General features: G+C 29.5%; 1 protein-coding gene across 1 annotated transcript in view; it reads left to right on the plus strand.

Annotated features, from left to right (window-relative positions):
* LOC106690168 (putative inorganic phosphate cotransporter) overlaps positions 1–17,067 on the plus strand; it is a 65,980-nt gene extending 48,913 nt beyond the window's left edge. The window contains exons 2-9 of the mRNA XM_014435503.3: positions 10,944–11,128; positions 11,207–11,443; positions 11,719–11,806; positions 14,489–14,706; positions 14,979–15,128; positions 15,328–15,460; positions 16,345–16,583; positions 16,893–17,067. Coding sequence (XP_014290989.1) covers positions 10,944–11,128; positions 11,207–11,443; positions 11,719–11,806; positions 14,489–14,706; positions 14,979–15,128; positions 15,328–15,460; positions 16,345–16,583; positions 16,893–17,066 — 1,424 coding nt within the window. The 3' untranslated portion in view covers position 17,067. The remainder of the gene's footprint in view (positions 1–10,943; positions 11,129–11,206; positions 11,444–11,718; positions 11,807–14,488; positions 14,707–14,978; positions 15,129–15,327; positions 15,461–16,344; positions 16,584–16,892) is intronic.
* The last annotated feature ends 454 nt before the right edge of the window (positions 17,068–17,521 follow it).

Raw genomic sequence — 17,521 nt, forward strand, 5'->3', positions numbered from 1 at the left:
CCTGTATCATATCATTATGTCATTATGATCAAATTTACTGGTTGTATTTTTTTATACAGTTGTAAATATCAACAAATAAATAAAAAAAAAATTTATTTATGTGTGTTGTAGATTTGTAATTAGGGTTGTCCTTGGGAATGGTTGAATTGGCCAAAGTGTTGGACTTTTGAAGAAGTAGAGAGTGTTTTAAGACTTAACTCTGATACAATTTAATTTATTTAAACATAAATAAGTTTCATTTATTTGTATATTTTTTTAACCATCTTCTCCTCAGATCTACCATATAAATCGCCTTTTATTCATCACCCTCCTCAACCTAAAGTATAGTTCCAAAAAAATTGAAATTAATGTTCTGGTTTTCAACTAAAGTTTGTAAATTGATGTAATATAATCTTTTATTTATTTTTAATAAATAAAAAATAAATCCTCTCTGTATTTATTTAAAATATAGAAATATGAACATTAAAATTATTTTCATATGGACATTAAGTTAAATTTTGATTTAATATGATTTCAGATTTCTTATTTTATTTGGATTTTTTAACTTTTTTTTTGTATTTTTCTTTCTACACTAAGGCAGTTAAGCCCAATTTTTATTTTCTATACTTTTATTCTGAAGTTACTCGACCCAGAAATAATTAAAAAATATTATTATTGTCAAATCCATAGATTTGTATTATTATTTTTATTTTGTATAATATAAAACTCTTATACTCTAGAACAGTTTAATACAAAGTACAAGAGTACAAGCTGTATACCATTCAAAACAGATTCTTCGTGATAATGCTTTGTTAGAGCATTGATCGCTTGGGCTAGTTTCGCCTTATCTTTTCATACAATTACGATCGCCCAGTTCCAAGAAACCAGCTCCTTCGCATCGCTGAATTTTAACGTTATTAGTACGACATTATTTAAATTTCCCATCGAATAAATCATTGTATAAAATTAATTTGCGGAGACGGAATAGAGTTTTAAAAAATCGAATTTGACCCATAAACATTATTTTCTTGAAGCTAATTTCCGGAATGACTGTACTCTCCCACAGAAGAGAAGTTGGCAAAAACTCTTGGGTACCGCGATGGGCGCCAAATTTTAAAATTATGCTCTGTTTATTATCGCATTCGTTATTATAAACTTATCTAAGTTTATGATTCTGCTATCTTTATTGCCGTTGTAATTTGGACTCATCTTTATCTCCAATATGGTGAGATGTACCCTCCCCTGTGTTTTCAGTTTTTATTTTATTTTAATTTTTTTTTTCTTTTAGAGTTTTTCTTCAATATTTGTTTAAATAAATTTATTTATAAACTAGTGATGAAGTAATATTAGTACAGGAGCCCGATGCCTAAAATCCAATTCATGAGATATAAATATACAAATAATTCTTAAAATGAGTTTCCAACACACTTAAAACGGAAACACATTTCAGGTGGTCCTAAAACTCATACTAATTAGCTAGTCTATTTACTAAAGTATTAAATTTAATACAACTCTTAAACGGTTCATTCTAGCGAAATATTTAAAGTATGACAATTTCTAAATACTAAATGAATGCCACAACGAAATAAACTTGTCAAGTGGTATGGCTACAAACCACCTGCACTATGGAGATAAATATGGACTTCATAACACTTCAGATCAGCTACTGGAGCCCAACGAACAACCGGAGCAAATCATACCGATATATTAAGATTTGATATTCGTTTCAGGAATCATTTTATGTTCTTTAATTTCTTATATAATGATATTTCTGAAAGGATCCTCCATTTAGGAGTTTTAGGCAAAAAACAAAGTAAATACCTACAATTTCATTATTCGTTGCTTCATAAAATCAAATAGCTACTTATACACCGTTTTGGGCTCAACAGATTGAAAAATGCTGATGGAAAATCAAACTGGAGTTTGCATCAGGAGAGCAGAGGTTCCGTAATTATTGATGATCGGCGCCTCAATAAAATTGCCCTTTAAGATGGTTCCACGTTATTAAAGGGTGTCCGTCAAGAATAGTTTCAACGCTATAAGCTTCTTCCTTCAATCAGCAACTTGCATGTTGTCATGGAAATGCTACGCTGTACTACCGTGGATGGCTCATCTCAAAATCTTGAAGAAAATTGTATTTGAATTGCGATTGCCGATTTAATGTAGCAGTTGATACAGATCAATTTGTAATTTAATTTTTTTAATTAGTGAATTAAAAAATCCGTTAAAATGCAACAATCTAATGTACCAAAATTAGAAAATACGTCACTTCGGGTTTGCACCAACGATGTCTATGTCTAATTACTATAATTTATTTGTTATTGTAATAGTTATATATAAGTTTTTATGGCTCAGTCTATCTTATTAAGTTGATAAACAAAAGTTTCTATTTCTGGTATCTTCATAATGAGGATAAATTGAGTGAATCGTCAAGAAATAAATCATGATTGTGTTTTATTTATTTTTTTTTGTTATAGTATGATAAAAAATGATGTTGAATTCTGTTCTGTTGAATTCCTGTTATAATTATCTTTGCTACTAAATATCGAATACTATTTGCATCACTCTTCCCCCTAAATAACTCCCATTACAATTGGTCTGGAAAACCTGGGAGTCATATATACCAAACCATAGAACACGAACCCTCAGGAAGTGGATAACGCCTTACCATCGTATTTTTCAAACATTTCAAACAGTAATAATAAAATAATATGAGTAATAATACTAATTTATTAAAAAATCGATGTCCTTAACCTCCAATAACAACTATACCTATATATATATATAACGTAAACACTAACAAGGAGGCTAGAAGAAAACGAGTTAAAAAGTGTACCTACTTACAACAGAATAGAATCAATTTTTTTCATCTATTTGCTTGGCTACTGTTATAAGACGAGCTACAACGCTTCTTACTTAACAAGTTTGAAAACATAACCCAAAACGAATTCTACACAAAGACAAGGTCGAAGCAATTTAGCCTATTCAGAAAGATCGAAAAAGCTCATTCTTTTGAAAAGAAAACAAAAATACTACAGTAAACAAAATCTCCATAATAGCCCTTAAATATTTTCAAAGTGTTACTTGACATACTAAAGGCTAACAAAAAACTTTAGTCCGTACACAATTAACCTCTAATAGTCATTTATTTTAACGTGATTTTTTAGCAGTAATTTTATATAAATTGTTTTCAACTATATTTACTTAAGATACTTCTAGAAGACTAACTTCAAGTATAAAATATAGTAACATCATACCAAAAGTATATTAATATATTTTCAAATATTGTTTAAAGTACTCATTAACTGAATTTAGATTAAATGATTCAAATAGAATAAATCCTATATTTTTGTTTAGAAGATTTAGATATTTTATTCTTAAATAATTTATTTTAACATTCGACAAATATAATAATTTCTTATATAATTAATTCTAGTATTATCTCATAATTCTGCTCATAGTTTCACCCAACTTTTCTGGGCTTCTTCAGGGATATCCTGATTAAGAAAAGGTTAAAGACCGACTATAATATTTTATCAGCCCATTTTCCAGTTCATATTAATTTTTGACGTCATACATCCTTCTCATTTTAAAGGATGTGTCCCAAGGAATGTTAAGATCGGTCGTCAACCTTTTCTCAGTAATATAAAAATAAATGAATTGTGGAGTATTAATTTTTTTTCCTGGAAAATAAAGAAATAATAAAATAGTGCATTCTTAGTCCGAACTTAAATAATTAAGCTAATGGTTTTAAGAGTTCTTCTGAAATTAATTTCTTAAAAAAATATCAAAATCGTGACTAGTCTTTAGTTCAGAACGAATGATTTCAATTCCCACCGATGTGTATGAATATTTATTTGATTCCGAGAAATAAATCTAATATAAATATTCCATTCTGGGGAAGTATAGGTCCTCGATGGAGGACATAAGCCATAATAAAAGAAAAAATTATTTTACTAAATTGTATGTTTAGTAGGAAAAACAAACCTTACACAGAATGAACAGGAACGACACTATTAAGTACTAAAATAATCCATTTACAAGACTTGGGATAAAGAAATGTCGCTGACTTAAGTTCCTTGGTACTATCCCTGGCCAAGGACAAGCCAAATTTCAAATTCAAGACGTACTCTCTGATGGGATCTGGGTACAGCCGTTTTTGTGGGAAAATTTTATAAAACGTTTACCTAAACTCTACTTTACTTCTTCAGATGGTTACAACCGTCCCAAAGGCATCTCTGACACACACAAAGAAAAATGTATTAAGGTAAACCCGACCAACCTTCTCTTTATCTTATCTCTATTAATATTAGTTAATAAACAATTATATGTGCATTGAGTTGTTATGAGAAGCTACTTTTAGGGAATCAATCTGTTTATCTGATCCCACTCCCCATTTTGTTTTCATTTATTTTATTTTTTTTTTTTAAGGTTTTGTTTAAAATTCATTTGGAGGATTGGAAATTCGCGTGTGACTCGAGTTAGAGTTAGAGTTAGAGAAAAGTTGCAATTAGAGGTTTCAAATATTTCTCCTTCAAAACCGTAATTTTTATCATTTTTTAAACATTAATGAATTAACAATTTTATTAGCACTTTATGACCGAGCTGCGATGCTCACTCTTTTTTGCCAATTCCTTCTCAAAAACAGACCTAAACTTTAGCAAGATGCTCTGAGAAAAATTGATCCTTAACAATTTATACAATGAGAAGGGAGCATTAATTAACGTAAGAGATGCCTATTGACTTCGAGGACAATATATTAAACGCAGTGCTATTAAAAAATAAAACAAACTACGACAAATATGCCAATTGATTTCAAACAACGCCAATTTTCATTAGCTTTCGCGATGACCAAGGACAAGGACGATAATCGAAACTGGTGCGGGTCAACTTGTAGGGTATGGGATTTTATAATTATTATTTTAGGTAATATTATTATTTTCTTTATTTTTCTCTCCTTTTGGGGGTCTTGAAGTGAGATGGGAGACAGGACCAACCACATACAGATATACATTCTTTAAAACGTTTAAAAATGTTCAGATAATTCTAGATTTATCCAAAATAATCACTTGCTGAACCTCTCTGAGCACATTAAATGTTAATTCCAAATCCTAAAACCTTCGGCTCATGATGTTGCCTAAGAAATTGACACATTTGTCCATATTACAAACAGCGTTACCACAAGACATTCCAGATGGTAGAACTCAATTCCGATCACCAGTTCCTGATATTTTAGAAGCGTATCACCAACAGTTAAGCTTATAACATTGTAATGAATCACAATGTCGATAATTCTAGCTTTCTCATTTTTATCATTATAACCAGTAATGCTTCGCTATTGCTAGATTGGGAGATGAATATAGATAAAATGAATTGTAAATTTGATACCAATTACAATTTTTATTTTTTGTTATATATTTTTTAGTTACTTTTAGCCATTTTTTTTGTTTATTTATTTTTTATGAAAGTGTATAATTTCCACTATTACACATTGCCCAGGTTTGTAGCATATTTATTTATTATCAATAAATAAAGTAATTTTTGATGTTGAAAAAAAAATTAGATATAATTAAAGATTTACAAATACACAATTATTATAATTTGGTAACATAAATTGGAACAACATATGCGGTAAGGAACATAACAGAATTTTTTATTATGCCTTATAAGCTTTATTTTCAAGAGATAGCTCGAAAGGAGGTTTCAAACATTTATACGAAACAGAGCAATATTTAATATTCTCCTATGAATACAGGTTTCCCTTAAACTAAGGGCAATAAGATCTTGGCTTAAAATAGCTCAATTATGATTATCATCATATATTTATCATTTATCATAATTTATATTAATCTCGTAATTTAATCACCAAACCAAAAACACCTGCAGTGTTTTTCACAAAAAACAAGTTAAAATATTTCTAGTTTTCATTTCTTAGAAAAACTGTATTTAAAGATAACATATAAAGCTAAAAACGAATATAATTTGCTCCTCTATGAAAATTATTTTCTTGGCCTACTTGACTTGAAGTATAACCCTCGTTAGGGTATTATCATTTTTTAGGAATATAAAATCATTTAATGGTACCATAATATTTTTTTTTCTTATTCTTTAGAAAAAGATAAATATATTGGTATGTAATAAAAAGTACAATTTTATTTTTAATTTATTTTTTATCCGAGAAATCGGAGATTTCAGCAGCCTTAAACCTTCTCATGAGAACAGAAAACATTTTGAAAAAAAAAGCAAGTAAATTGGTCCAATATTTCAAAATTTTATTGTGTATAGATATTCGAACCCTTCCCTTATATATACATAGAATATAGATATAGGTAAATATAGAATAGATGTAGATAAAAAGTAAATCTGCTTTGTTGTGACATAATACAGTTTCGTCCCAATGCAGCTTGTGTGTGTGAAAAGAAGTGGTGAAGGAAGGTCTTTTCAAAGTAGCTTACTTGAACTATACAAAAAATATGACACTCTTTCACCCAACAGGTTTAATTTCATCACTAGGGCCTGATGGAGTATTTTTGAAATATTACTATACCTCTTGAGGGTCTCGGTATGCCAGGTCCAATTATAATGGTATAATTATTATTATTATTACTACTGTGGCAAAATTGTATAAACAAAAACAGCTGTAAACTATGTCTATTTCGACAACAGAAACGGCCTCCAAGGCTTTTAAGACTGGTATCTTGAACTTTAAACGAATTATGACAATTAAAAAACGACTTCTCAAGCAAAGAGGAAGATTAAAATACTAATATACTGCGTTATTCTTAAATTTTATATTTCTCTTTTATAGGAACATACTAGATAGAAATTTATCCATTAATAAAAATGTAGATTACAAGTTCAATATGCAACATATAGAGATTTCACAATTTAGAAACTAATAGTTTAATTATCACTACCCGTTCTTTTGACCTTCGAGGACATGTTCAGGAATATATTATTGTATAATTAATAATTTCATACATATATGGTATCGGTACAAAGCCATTGTGGTATATCTGTATTTTTGTTTGGCTTATATGCAATATTAACAATGTATGATTCATCGTTTATGTGTTCCAGTATAGAAACAAAATAAACTTGGTGGAAATATTCAATTGTTTTAGCTTACGTCCTGAGACGAAGTACCTGTTAATATTTAAGGAAATTCCCAATTATTAACATAATTCTAAGAAACTAAGAAGGAACAGAATTTAACGTTGTTTTTTTTTTCTAATTACAATATTTTATAGCTAGTGTGGAAGTTACGTGAAGACGTAAGAAGGAAAAGCACACTGAGAATAAAAGACCCTGACTTTGAAGAAGAGGTAAAACAATAAAACAGTTCCTACACGACACAGAGAATCTGAAACAGGAAACGAACCATATCGTGACATTCGCCATTATAATTTTTATCGCTTTTATGAAAAATTGAAATAATTTCACCAATTACTCTCAGTAAAAGCTTCCTGTAATTTTACTGTTTACTACCCATTTTTCAATTATTGTGGACAAGCATACATAATTGTGGATGTCCTCTAAAATCTATACTATTATAATCCTTGAAGAATCTTCAGTACTGTTTTTTGATTATGTAAGGAACTGCGATCATGCTTAACCATCAGATTTTATTGCTGAAAATTGAAGGATCAGGTACCTGCTTTATAGAGGCAAGGAGAATGTTCCCCAAGAGGATCAACAAACAGAGGCGATCCATGGCTGATACAAATTATTTTAGTCTAACGACGACAAATATAGGAAAGTTTTGTTGTAGAATTTTTTTTTGGGGGGGGGGATCTTTCTTTACACTACTGAAATAAAAAAGTTTACTACATTTTATATCCGCACGATTTTTGTCTACAATCAACCGTTAAGCTGTAAGAGCGCATTTTTATAAGACCCGGATTCTCGAAGTAGCTTAAAGGCAATTTAGTTTTTTTGTCATAACTTGAAAACTAAGCAGTTTTTGAAGATAGTAATTCAATAAAAGAACTTTCTACAAAATACGTGTGTTATATTTATTTCAACTGACCTGCGAACCATTTAGGCATGTTTAAGGAAGACCACTTGTTTCATAAAACGTTCCATCTATACACACTATAGATATCTATCATCCCTTGGCTTTATAAATATCCTTGTTTATTAATATCAACATATAAATGTTATATGCCAAGAAATAGGTATTCTTGGTTGGGATACGGTCCTATGGTACTCTTTACAGCCCTTTATGGCATATATTGTAGCCAATTTTATTGTGCTAAGGTTTTCCTTGCAGTCAATTCACTTATTCTACCTGTATTTTTTGTTGTGTTTATTAGTGTGGTTATATGTTTTGTGATTGGAATTAAAAAATGAGTATCTTCGTAGCATTTGGTTTAAAAAATCAGGTAGGAGACAAAGAATATAATACGAAGGACTCTTTTTAGCTGCTAAGTTATCAACGCAATTAAAAACAAACACCACTAATATTATGCCTGTCAAGCAATAATAATCATGACGTGAAAGTTTCATTCATTGAATTAGAAAAATAATAATATTTAAAGATTGGAAAATGACAAAAATATGAGGATATTTCTAAACATGATTAAAAGGTTATATGAAACAAAAGGTTACTAATTCATTAGCTAAAATTTATAATCTGAAAAAATATTAATAAATCATCCATTCCATCAATTTATTAAAACCACAAGAACATTTTACTACCAACAATTCATTTCTCTGAAAACTATCTACTTAAGGTCAAATAAAAACTTAGTGTTTTTATAGCAGGAACAGATCCAAGACTATAAAAGTTATTTTGAGTCAAAGGATGAGTTGAAAAGCCATGAATATTACTAATTAAAATTTCGTTAATAATTCTTGGCCTTCATCGGCTTGGCTATGTACCTATTGTCCAAACGAAATGACAAATATAAACCGAACACCTTGAAATTTATCATTTTTGACGAGACAATAATTTCTGCTTCCGACAATATCTCTGAAAAATTCAAACCCGCAACACGTACCAACACTATATGTCAATGTTTAAGCCACCTGGATGCCTTTTTCCATGTTTTAAGGCTGCTGATTTCGATTTTTTTTAAAATCTACTACTATTAGGTTTTGAGTTACATCATTAATTTTATAAATATGAACTCAAAAATTAAAAATTTACTTCTATGCATGGAAAAGCGAATGAAATTTGATAAAATGTTTACCAGAGTATGCTTACGATAACCCCCAACTTTTTTACAACATTTGACCATTATCAGATGAGGTGTTTTCAAAATATTGGTTTGTCAAGTAATATAGGTTTGCACTTGCCTAAGTGAGTGCGGTGGATTGGATTAGGCGAAATTTATACTGGACCCGATTTACACTAAGCCCCAACTTTCCTCACATTTTTGACCAAATTAGAAAAGCTTTTTTCAAAATACAGAGGTTTCAAGGAAAATATATTTGCGCATGGGTTAGCGAAAGTAGAGAACAGTATTTGATAAAATCGGTACTGGAACATTATTGCAGTAATTCCCAACTTTCCTCCAAATTGTGTCAAAGTCGGACCAGCAGTTTTAGAAATATAGGTCCGCCATGAGAAATACGTTGGTGTGGTAGTTGATAGAATTTGATGAAATGGATATGCAACCAACTAGATACCAAATGGTGTATTAAATAGATGCAGACAAGAAAGTTGTTTACGTTCAGCAAGAGCTGCCATTTGGCCTACTGTGCATCCCTGCCACAAATGAGGTTGCTAGGGTGACCCTTCAACTCCCTCAGCTTCAACAACCTCAATTTGATCTAGCCATAATTGTACCATTTGGTATATCTGATAAAACTTTTAACTCATAAAAATTAGATAGATAGATAGAAAGACAAAATCTTGTACAAATTCATAACACAATATACAATTATAAAACAAAACCTGAGTCTAGTGCTCCATTACAAAAACAATAAACAAAAGATAAAACAAGTTCTCTGTAACAAAACAATAAACAAAAACAGATTCGATAACACACAACTATCAACATAATATTCATTGTTCCATTATATTTAACTTAAAATAATGAGAATTCTTTTAAATAAACGAAAGCGTGATATAAATTAAGATATTAATTGGCTTCGAAAACTATTTACATAATATAATTTATATGTCACATACAAAATTAAACTTATTATATATTGTTACAATGTAAATATATAGTCTGTTCAATTTGGCTTCACTATCAATGTTCAATATATTTTCAATGTTTTGTAAGTCGCAAGATAGGGATATTAGTGGCTTTAAGATATATTGTATATTTTCTTTAAAGGTGGGACAATGTAGGGGAATGTGGTACAAGCTATTATTGAAATAATTTTTGCAGAATGAACAGAGTTGGTTTGCCTTGAAAGTGATGGTTTTGCTTCCGTGGTGTAGTTTGATATGCTCCGTGTTTCCTACTCTTAGTTGGCTGATGCACCTTATTTTTTTTTAATTTAACCTATATGTTAAATATGCTTCAGGTTTGAGTAGGTTACAACTGCAGAGTGATCGGTGTATGGGGTTAATGTTTGAGTTCAATGCTCAATTGATGTGAGTTGAATATGTAAGGAAATGCGATAACGCTTAACCATTAGATTTTATTGCTAAAAAATTGAAGGATCAGGTACCTGCTTTATAGAGGCTAGGAGAATGTTCCCCAAGAGGATCTACCAACAGAGCCGATCCATGACTGATACAAATTATTTTAGTCTAACGACGACAAATATAGGAAACTTTTGTTGTAGACATTTTTTTTTTTTCTTGTGGGGGGATCTTTCTTTACACTTCAGAGTTCAATGCTCTATTAATGTCAGTTGAGAAGTTGTGGTGCAGGATCTTTTCAAGAACATCCCCTTTATGTCTCAATATTACTCATAAAAATTACCAAGTATTTAGTTCTATTTTGGGTTTGAAATAAATTATAATAAAAATTGATTAATTAATTATTTTTATTTTTTTATAGAAAACAAATGGGGACTGAGGCACATTATAGGCATCATGGGCTTCTTCGCAGTAGGCATTGGCTACATTCACAGGTTCTGCCTCAGCTTAGCGATCACTGAAATGGTTAGGTCGCACTCTAAGGAGGGTAAAATTGATGTAGAATCCTGTCCTTTTGTTCTCAACACTACCATGGTTATACAACATGTAAGTATATTACATATTTTCACTTTGACTAACTCAAACGCTGTTTAGTAATTCTTTATCTTAAATTGCCAATTTCAGACAGGAGAGTTCAACTGGGGCGAAGAAACTCAAGGTCTCATATTAAGTTCCTTCTTCTGGGGCTATGTCATCAATCAGTTACCAGGAGGTTTGATGGCTGAGAGGTGGGGTGTCAAGTGGGTGCTTGGCTTTGGTATGTTTGTATCCTCCATGGCTACTCTCCTTACTCCAGTGGTCTCCAGGACATTAGGAGCATGGGGGCTAATTTGTCTAAGGATTGCCATTGGCTTCGGACAGGTAAATGCATAATCATCTGGCTATTAAAAATAAAAACAAAAAGTAACCATAGGTAATAATGAATATAATAATAAGATAGGTTTAGCAATATGATTATTGTATCTAATGTCCAAACTATCAATACCTGTACTTTAAAATGATGATTTACAAAAGAAACTATTTGTTCAAATAATACTCATTCAAATATGAAAAACATTATGTAAACAATAAATTATTATAAAATTATTTGTAAATTGTTCAAATCCAAAAGAAGAAGTTCTGTTTTTTTTGTTTAGGGTCCTCTTTACCCATCATTAAATGTGCTGATGTCAAATTGGAGTTCTGCTAATGAGAGAGGACGATTAGGAGCTATTGTTTTTGCTGGTAAAGTTACATTAGTTTTTATTTTTTATTTTATGAGTAAATCGTTATTTTTTATATATAACAGATTCTTAGTATAATCTCCTCTTTTATGAGTAAAGAGTTATTTTTTATATATAAATGATTGTTAGTAGGTTTTATGTGATTTATCATTTCAACATGTTTATTTGTACTATTAAACCTAAAAGCAAGCTAACCAATTTTGTTAAGTAAAATATGAAGTCACAAAAGATATCGTTAAATTCAAGATGGCGGCATGTGTCTTGCAAAAAGCTCGTTGAATCGCGGCCATATTGAGAAGATTCAAATATTTTAAAAACTCTATTCTAACTTCCCATCATAATTGAAAATGCAGTAAATTAAAAAAAAAAAAATAGAGGTCAAGAAATATTCCTAAAGAATAATATTCAGAAAGTAAATCATTTGCAAAAATCCAAAACTGTTACATGGAACATCGAGACAGGTTTTGGTTTTTGGCATTCATTCGTTGTTTGGGTGGGGATGGGAAATGATGTTTCCAGGATGAGGAGGTGGACATCTTGAAAAAGGAAGACAACCAAGAGCCACCCAAGAAGAATAAGGGACTCTTTGTTTGGATCGCCAAACAACACACTTCGGTGGATAAGAAGTAACTAAAAAACTGTAAGAGGACCAATACTTTGTTTTGTTACTGTTTGTTAACTGAAAGATTGTCAGCAGTCAGTGTTAGTTAATTGAGAAAGTCATTAAAAGAAGATTCTATGAAATTGGTTAGTTTTGTTATGTCTAAATTTAAATACATGTGTAAAAGAGATATTAATTTAATTAAGTGTTAATAGTAAAAGTGTCTGTTTCTGATTGCCTAGAAACCCGCCCTGAGATTAAGAGTGTAATTATATTATAAAATTTAAATTAAGTTCTCCTATCTGTTAAATATTAAAGCTTTTCATTTGAACGCAAGCTATCTTTTAGCTTTGAGAATTAAGTCAAAAAATATCAAATTTCAATTTATTTTATTTTAATTATTTTTGAATATTACAATATATGTATGTATGTATGTATTAAGATATCCTTCCTATATTGATAACAAATATCATTAAATTCATTTACTCAACTTTGGCTCATTGGTCTATTGGTCTGAGAGTACTTCAGTCCCTAAAGGGTGAGAAAGTTTTATATTGTTAATTATTTACTTTAAGGCATTTTAATTAATAAAATAACTTTCATAATTAATATGGAGCATAGTAATGAAATGATTCCGTATTTACTGCATAAATATACCTTAGAACAGAACAGGAATAATGAGATAAAATCAAATAGCAGTGAATTCTTATAGTAATATCTATTAATAAACTCTTTTATGATTATTTCTGAAATCTCTCTTTGTATAAAATTTAAAATAGAATTTATGACAATAAACAATAATCTCTGATTGTAAACAAATTATTATGATTTTATATTAAACTTCAAATATCTTTTATGAATAACTAATTTTATAATTTAACTCTAATAATGATTTTTTCCAATGTTCAATTTAATTATATTTATTTATTGGCCATTAATATAAATTCTCAATGTATAACTCAAATTATACTTTGTAACTCTTAATTCTTTTCTAATTATTAAGTACTTTTTAAAATAGTTATAATTCAAGCTCGAAATAACTTTATAACGAGTTTACTTGCTGTTTATATGCTGTCTTGAATCGTTGGAAGGTGAAAAGTCTTTGCTGTTCTTTTATGTTCAGCAAGGCAGATCATGGGAGGAATGTAGGCCGAGACTCTCCCTAATCTAGTTATGTCTCTTAGATTGCCCCAGCATCTTTGATAATTTGGAGGCGGTACTTTTTTTCTTTCTTGATTTTCATTGGTTGAAATTTTTTGAAGATCTGTCCCCATTTCAATTATTTGGCCCCTCCTGCTTTAATGAGCTTTTAAAATGGTCGTTATGATTGATGGTTGAGTGGGTAATGGACCCCTGTAAATTCTATTTTATTTTAAATTTTTAGAGGATAAGGTCTGCAATTATCTCTTAGTTTTTTTATAATAACTTTTAACTTCTTGGAGTTACACTTGATCACAAAAAGATATCCTTTAATATTAATATGACAGATTTAATAGAACTACTTTTATTTATAAAAAAAGTAATTTAAACTGCACTTTTAAGCTACATATTTTCAACTATTTCCCTTGAGGACTCCCTTTGGCAGAAATTGAGGTGTAGTAGGCCACATATGATTCAATTCCCGGTTTAATGATCTGCAAGCTTTTATGGATTCAAACATTCCTCTTATTTATTTGTATGGCTATATCCAGTTAAAAATCTTGAAAAATAAATAATATTATTTATAAAATATATGTTTAATTTAACTCAAAATTTTTATACCAAAATAATTCATCACATTTTCACATTAGTAACAATTAATTACAAAGTAAACTATTGAAATTCACCAAAACAGACATAAGCTGTTGATTGCAATAGAAATAAGTATAACTATGGTTTGAAAAAAAACTTCAACAACTCCCATGCATAAAATAAATCATTTTATAAAAATATGAAATATTTCTAACCACAAATGGTAGAACAGAAATAATTCCTTAAAAATCAGGAAAATACTTTAACCATAATTTTCTAATAATTTTTTTTAGGATATTGTAATTATATTAACTATACCCCAACTTATCCATTTATCCATTTTTTTTTTAGGAGCTCAAATCGGAAACTTTGTTTCAATGGCAATATCTGGGTTGATCATATCCTCTTTGGGTTGGACAGGAGTATTTTACATTTTTGGAGGAATAGGAATTGCATGGTTAATCGTATGGTTGTTTGTTTATTACAATTCCCCATTGGAACATCCTTATATCAAAGAAGACGAAAGAACATATATTATTACAACTTCTGGGAAAACTCATTACAAAGATGTAAGTATAATGAAATTATGAATGATTTGATTTAATAATTAAAATAATTTATTTATGATTGATAATAATATGTTTATAATATTAAAACACAATTTATCAGCTTTTCTAATAATGTGATGTAAAACAACTTATTTTTTTCTTTAAATCATTTTATCAGTTTCATTGCAAGAAAACTTATTTTACTTTTTTTAATAAGAACTTAGATTAAATTTTGAGTAATTAGTTTATTTACTCTCAATTAATTACATATTTAAAATTTTTTTTTTCTTAAGCTACCACCGACTCCATGGATTCCTATTTTGACCTCTGTTCCACTGTGGGGACTGATCATAGCGCAAGTTGGTCATGACTGGGGTCTATTTACTATAATAACAGACCTGCCAAAATATATGAAGAGTGTTCTTCATGTATCAGTTAAAGAGGTAACTTATTTAAATATAAATATCTAATAGATTACCCTAAAAGATATTATTTGAAAGAATAATGGTATTAAAAAGGCTTTAAGTTATTTATAAATATAATGTATATATTTAAAAATAAAATATAAAAATAACTTTCCCAATAAATATAAGCTATTTCTTAAATGCAAATTAAAGTTAAACCCATTAATGTTTTTGACAGAATGGAGTGATTTCTGGTGTACCATACTTGGGTATGTGGTTTTTTGCCATTTTATCAGGATGGGTTGTCGATTGGATGATCGTTAAACTTGGTTGGGGTATATCACTAGTGAGGAAGATGTTTATTTCAATAGGTAAGCATTTATTTTTTTACTTAAACTTTATACCTATTGCAGACTTTAGTCTTTAAGCTGACAAATACTAGTTTGATTTTTTTTTTCTTAATAAAAACAGTATGATTGATATATAGTATGAATATATAAATAATAATTTTAATCTTGAAATGAGCATTTTGGTGATAAATAGAGAAATGTTTGATACTAATAATTTACTTTCTCTTGGAGATGAATATAACAATCATATCGGCTACACAACTTTTAACAGAGAATTTAACGATTATCTAATCTTTTACTTCTTCATAAAAATATATCTGGCTTTAAACTTTTAAATCAATGAAAAAAAGGGGGTTTTCATAACAAAATTTTCTATCAAAATATAATTTTTGTTTATGCAAAAGTTTTCTTTAGATCAGTGGTTCTTTTTCATTTATGACCAGTTGATATTACAGAGGAGTGCCCTACCTTTTCACTAGCGTGGATTACCAATATTAAGGAGTGCAAGAACTATAACTCAACACCTCAAAAAAAAAAAAAAAAAAAAAAATATATACCATAACAATTTTATATTCTTACTCTCGAAAATTGATGCCTTTGATTAAGTGCCCACGAAATTTGGTGCACAAGTGACCTGAATTTGGCAATCAGCTTACTCGCTCAACTCTATAGCCTGGGTGGATTTAACAACTTCTGTTAGCAGACCTTATTAGGGCAATTCAGCTTTAAATTTTAACAAAATTTAAACTACTTAAACTAGATTCTCTATGTTCAGTAGTGACATATTACCAGGATAATATTTAATACTTAAGTGTTACTTTTAATTCTTACTTTAATCAATCTAATAATTTTTTTTAGATACTAGCCAAGAAATTAAAAAAACATTATTTAAACTCTTGTTCTAGCTTCTATTGGACCTGCTATTGGAATTGTAGCAGCTTCCTATTCTGGTTGTGATAAGGTTTTAACATCAGTTTTCTTCATCTTCGGAATGACAATCATGGGCGCATTTATACCCAGCTTAAAAGTAAATGCGCTTGATCTTAGTCCAAATTATGCAGGAACTCTGATGGCCATTGTTGGAGGAATTGGAGCAATATCGGGGATTTTAACTCCATATCTTGTTGGAGTACTTACACCTAATGTGAGTATAACGTTTTAAAGCAATATCATAGATGTAGTTCAAAATGAGTAGTTATCTACTATTCCATATTAATCTGTTAGTAAAAGATGAATAAAAACAAATCTACCAAAAGATGCTGATCAGATTCCAGCTTGTGAGAGTTGGCATTGATTTTTTTGGAAAGGCCTCAAAATAAAAACTCAACTTCAAACCCTAGCTGGAATATTGTTTTGGCATCCTGTAGGATAACCCACCCACTAGCCGTAGTACAGATCAGTAGTGTATTAAAAAAAATTACTGAAGTTCTTATAACATTTATTATATTTCTAGAGTACACTTCTTGAATGGCGGTTGGTATTTTGGATATCCGTTGTTGTACTTATGGGAACAAACATCATCTACCTCATAATGGGAACAGCTAAAACACAGTGGTGGAACGATCCTGACCAAGTACGAAGCTACACTGAGGGAAAAGAAAAGAGCAAGGAGAAGGAAACTGCGTAGACATTATGAATACCTCATAATTTAATCTTACTTTTTAAATGATAAGATGTGAAAGAACTATCCTTTGCAAAGTAGATCCTATTAAGATACCATATATTTCATTAACACTGTTTTAGTAATTACTTTTAGAATATTCAGTATTAAATTTAAACTTGTCAATAATTTTATTTCTTGTATAAGGAGAAATATTTTTTATATTCAAAAGATTGTTTGAATAACAAAATTTTCTTCATAAAATCAATTAGTTATTCCCAAAAGTATAATATTACATGTATACTGTGTAATTCAGTTAATACATAGAGGTATTTAACAATTTAATATACCAATACTGATTTTTTTTTTTTTTGACACAATGCTTAATGTATCAATTGAGTATTTCTTATAAAGGTCTTCACTAGTAATCTGTATATTCTAAATACTAAATGAATGAAAAGAACAATAAATAAAGGTATAAC

This window comes from Halyomorpha halys, unplaced genomic scaffold (genome assembly GCF_000696795.3).
Source record: "Halyomorpha halys isolate HHAL.00 unplaced genomic scaffold, Hhal_1.1 Scaffold1600.1, whole genome shotgun sequence".
Taxonomy (NCBI): Eukaryota; Metazoa; Arthropoda; class Insecta; order Hemiptera; family Pentatomidae; genus Halyomorpha; species Halyomorpha halys.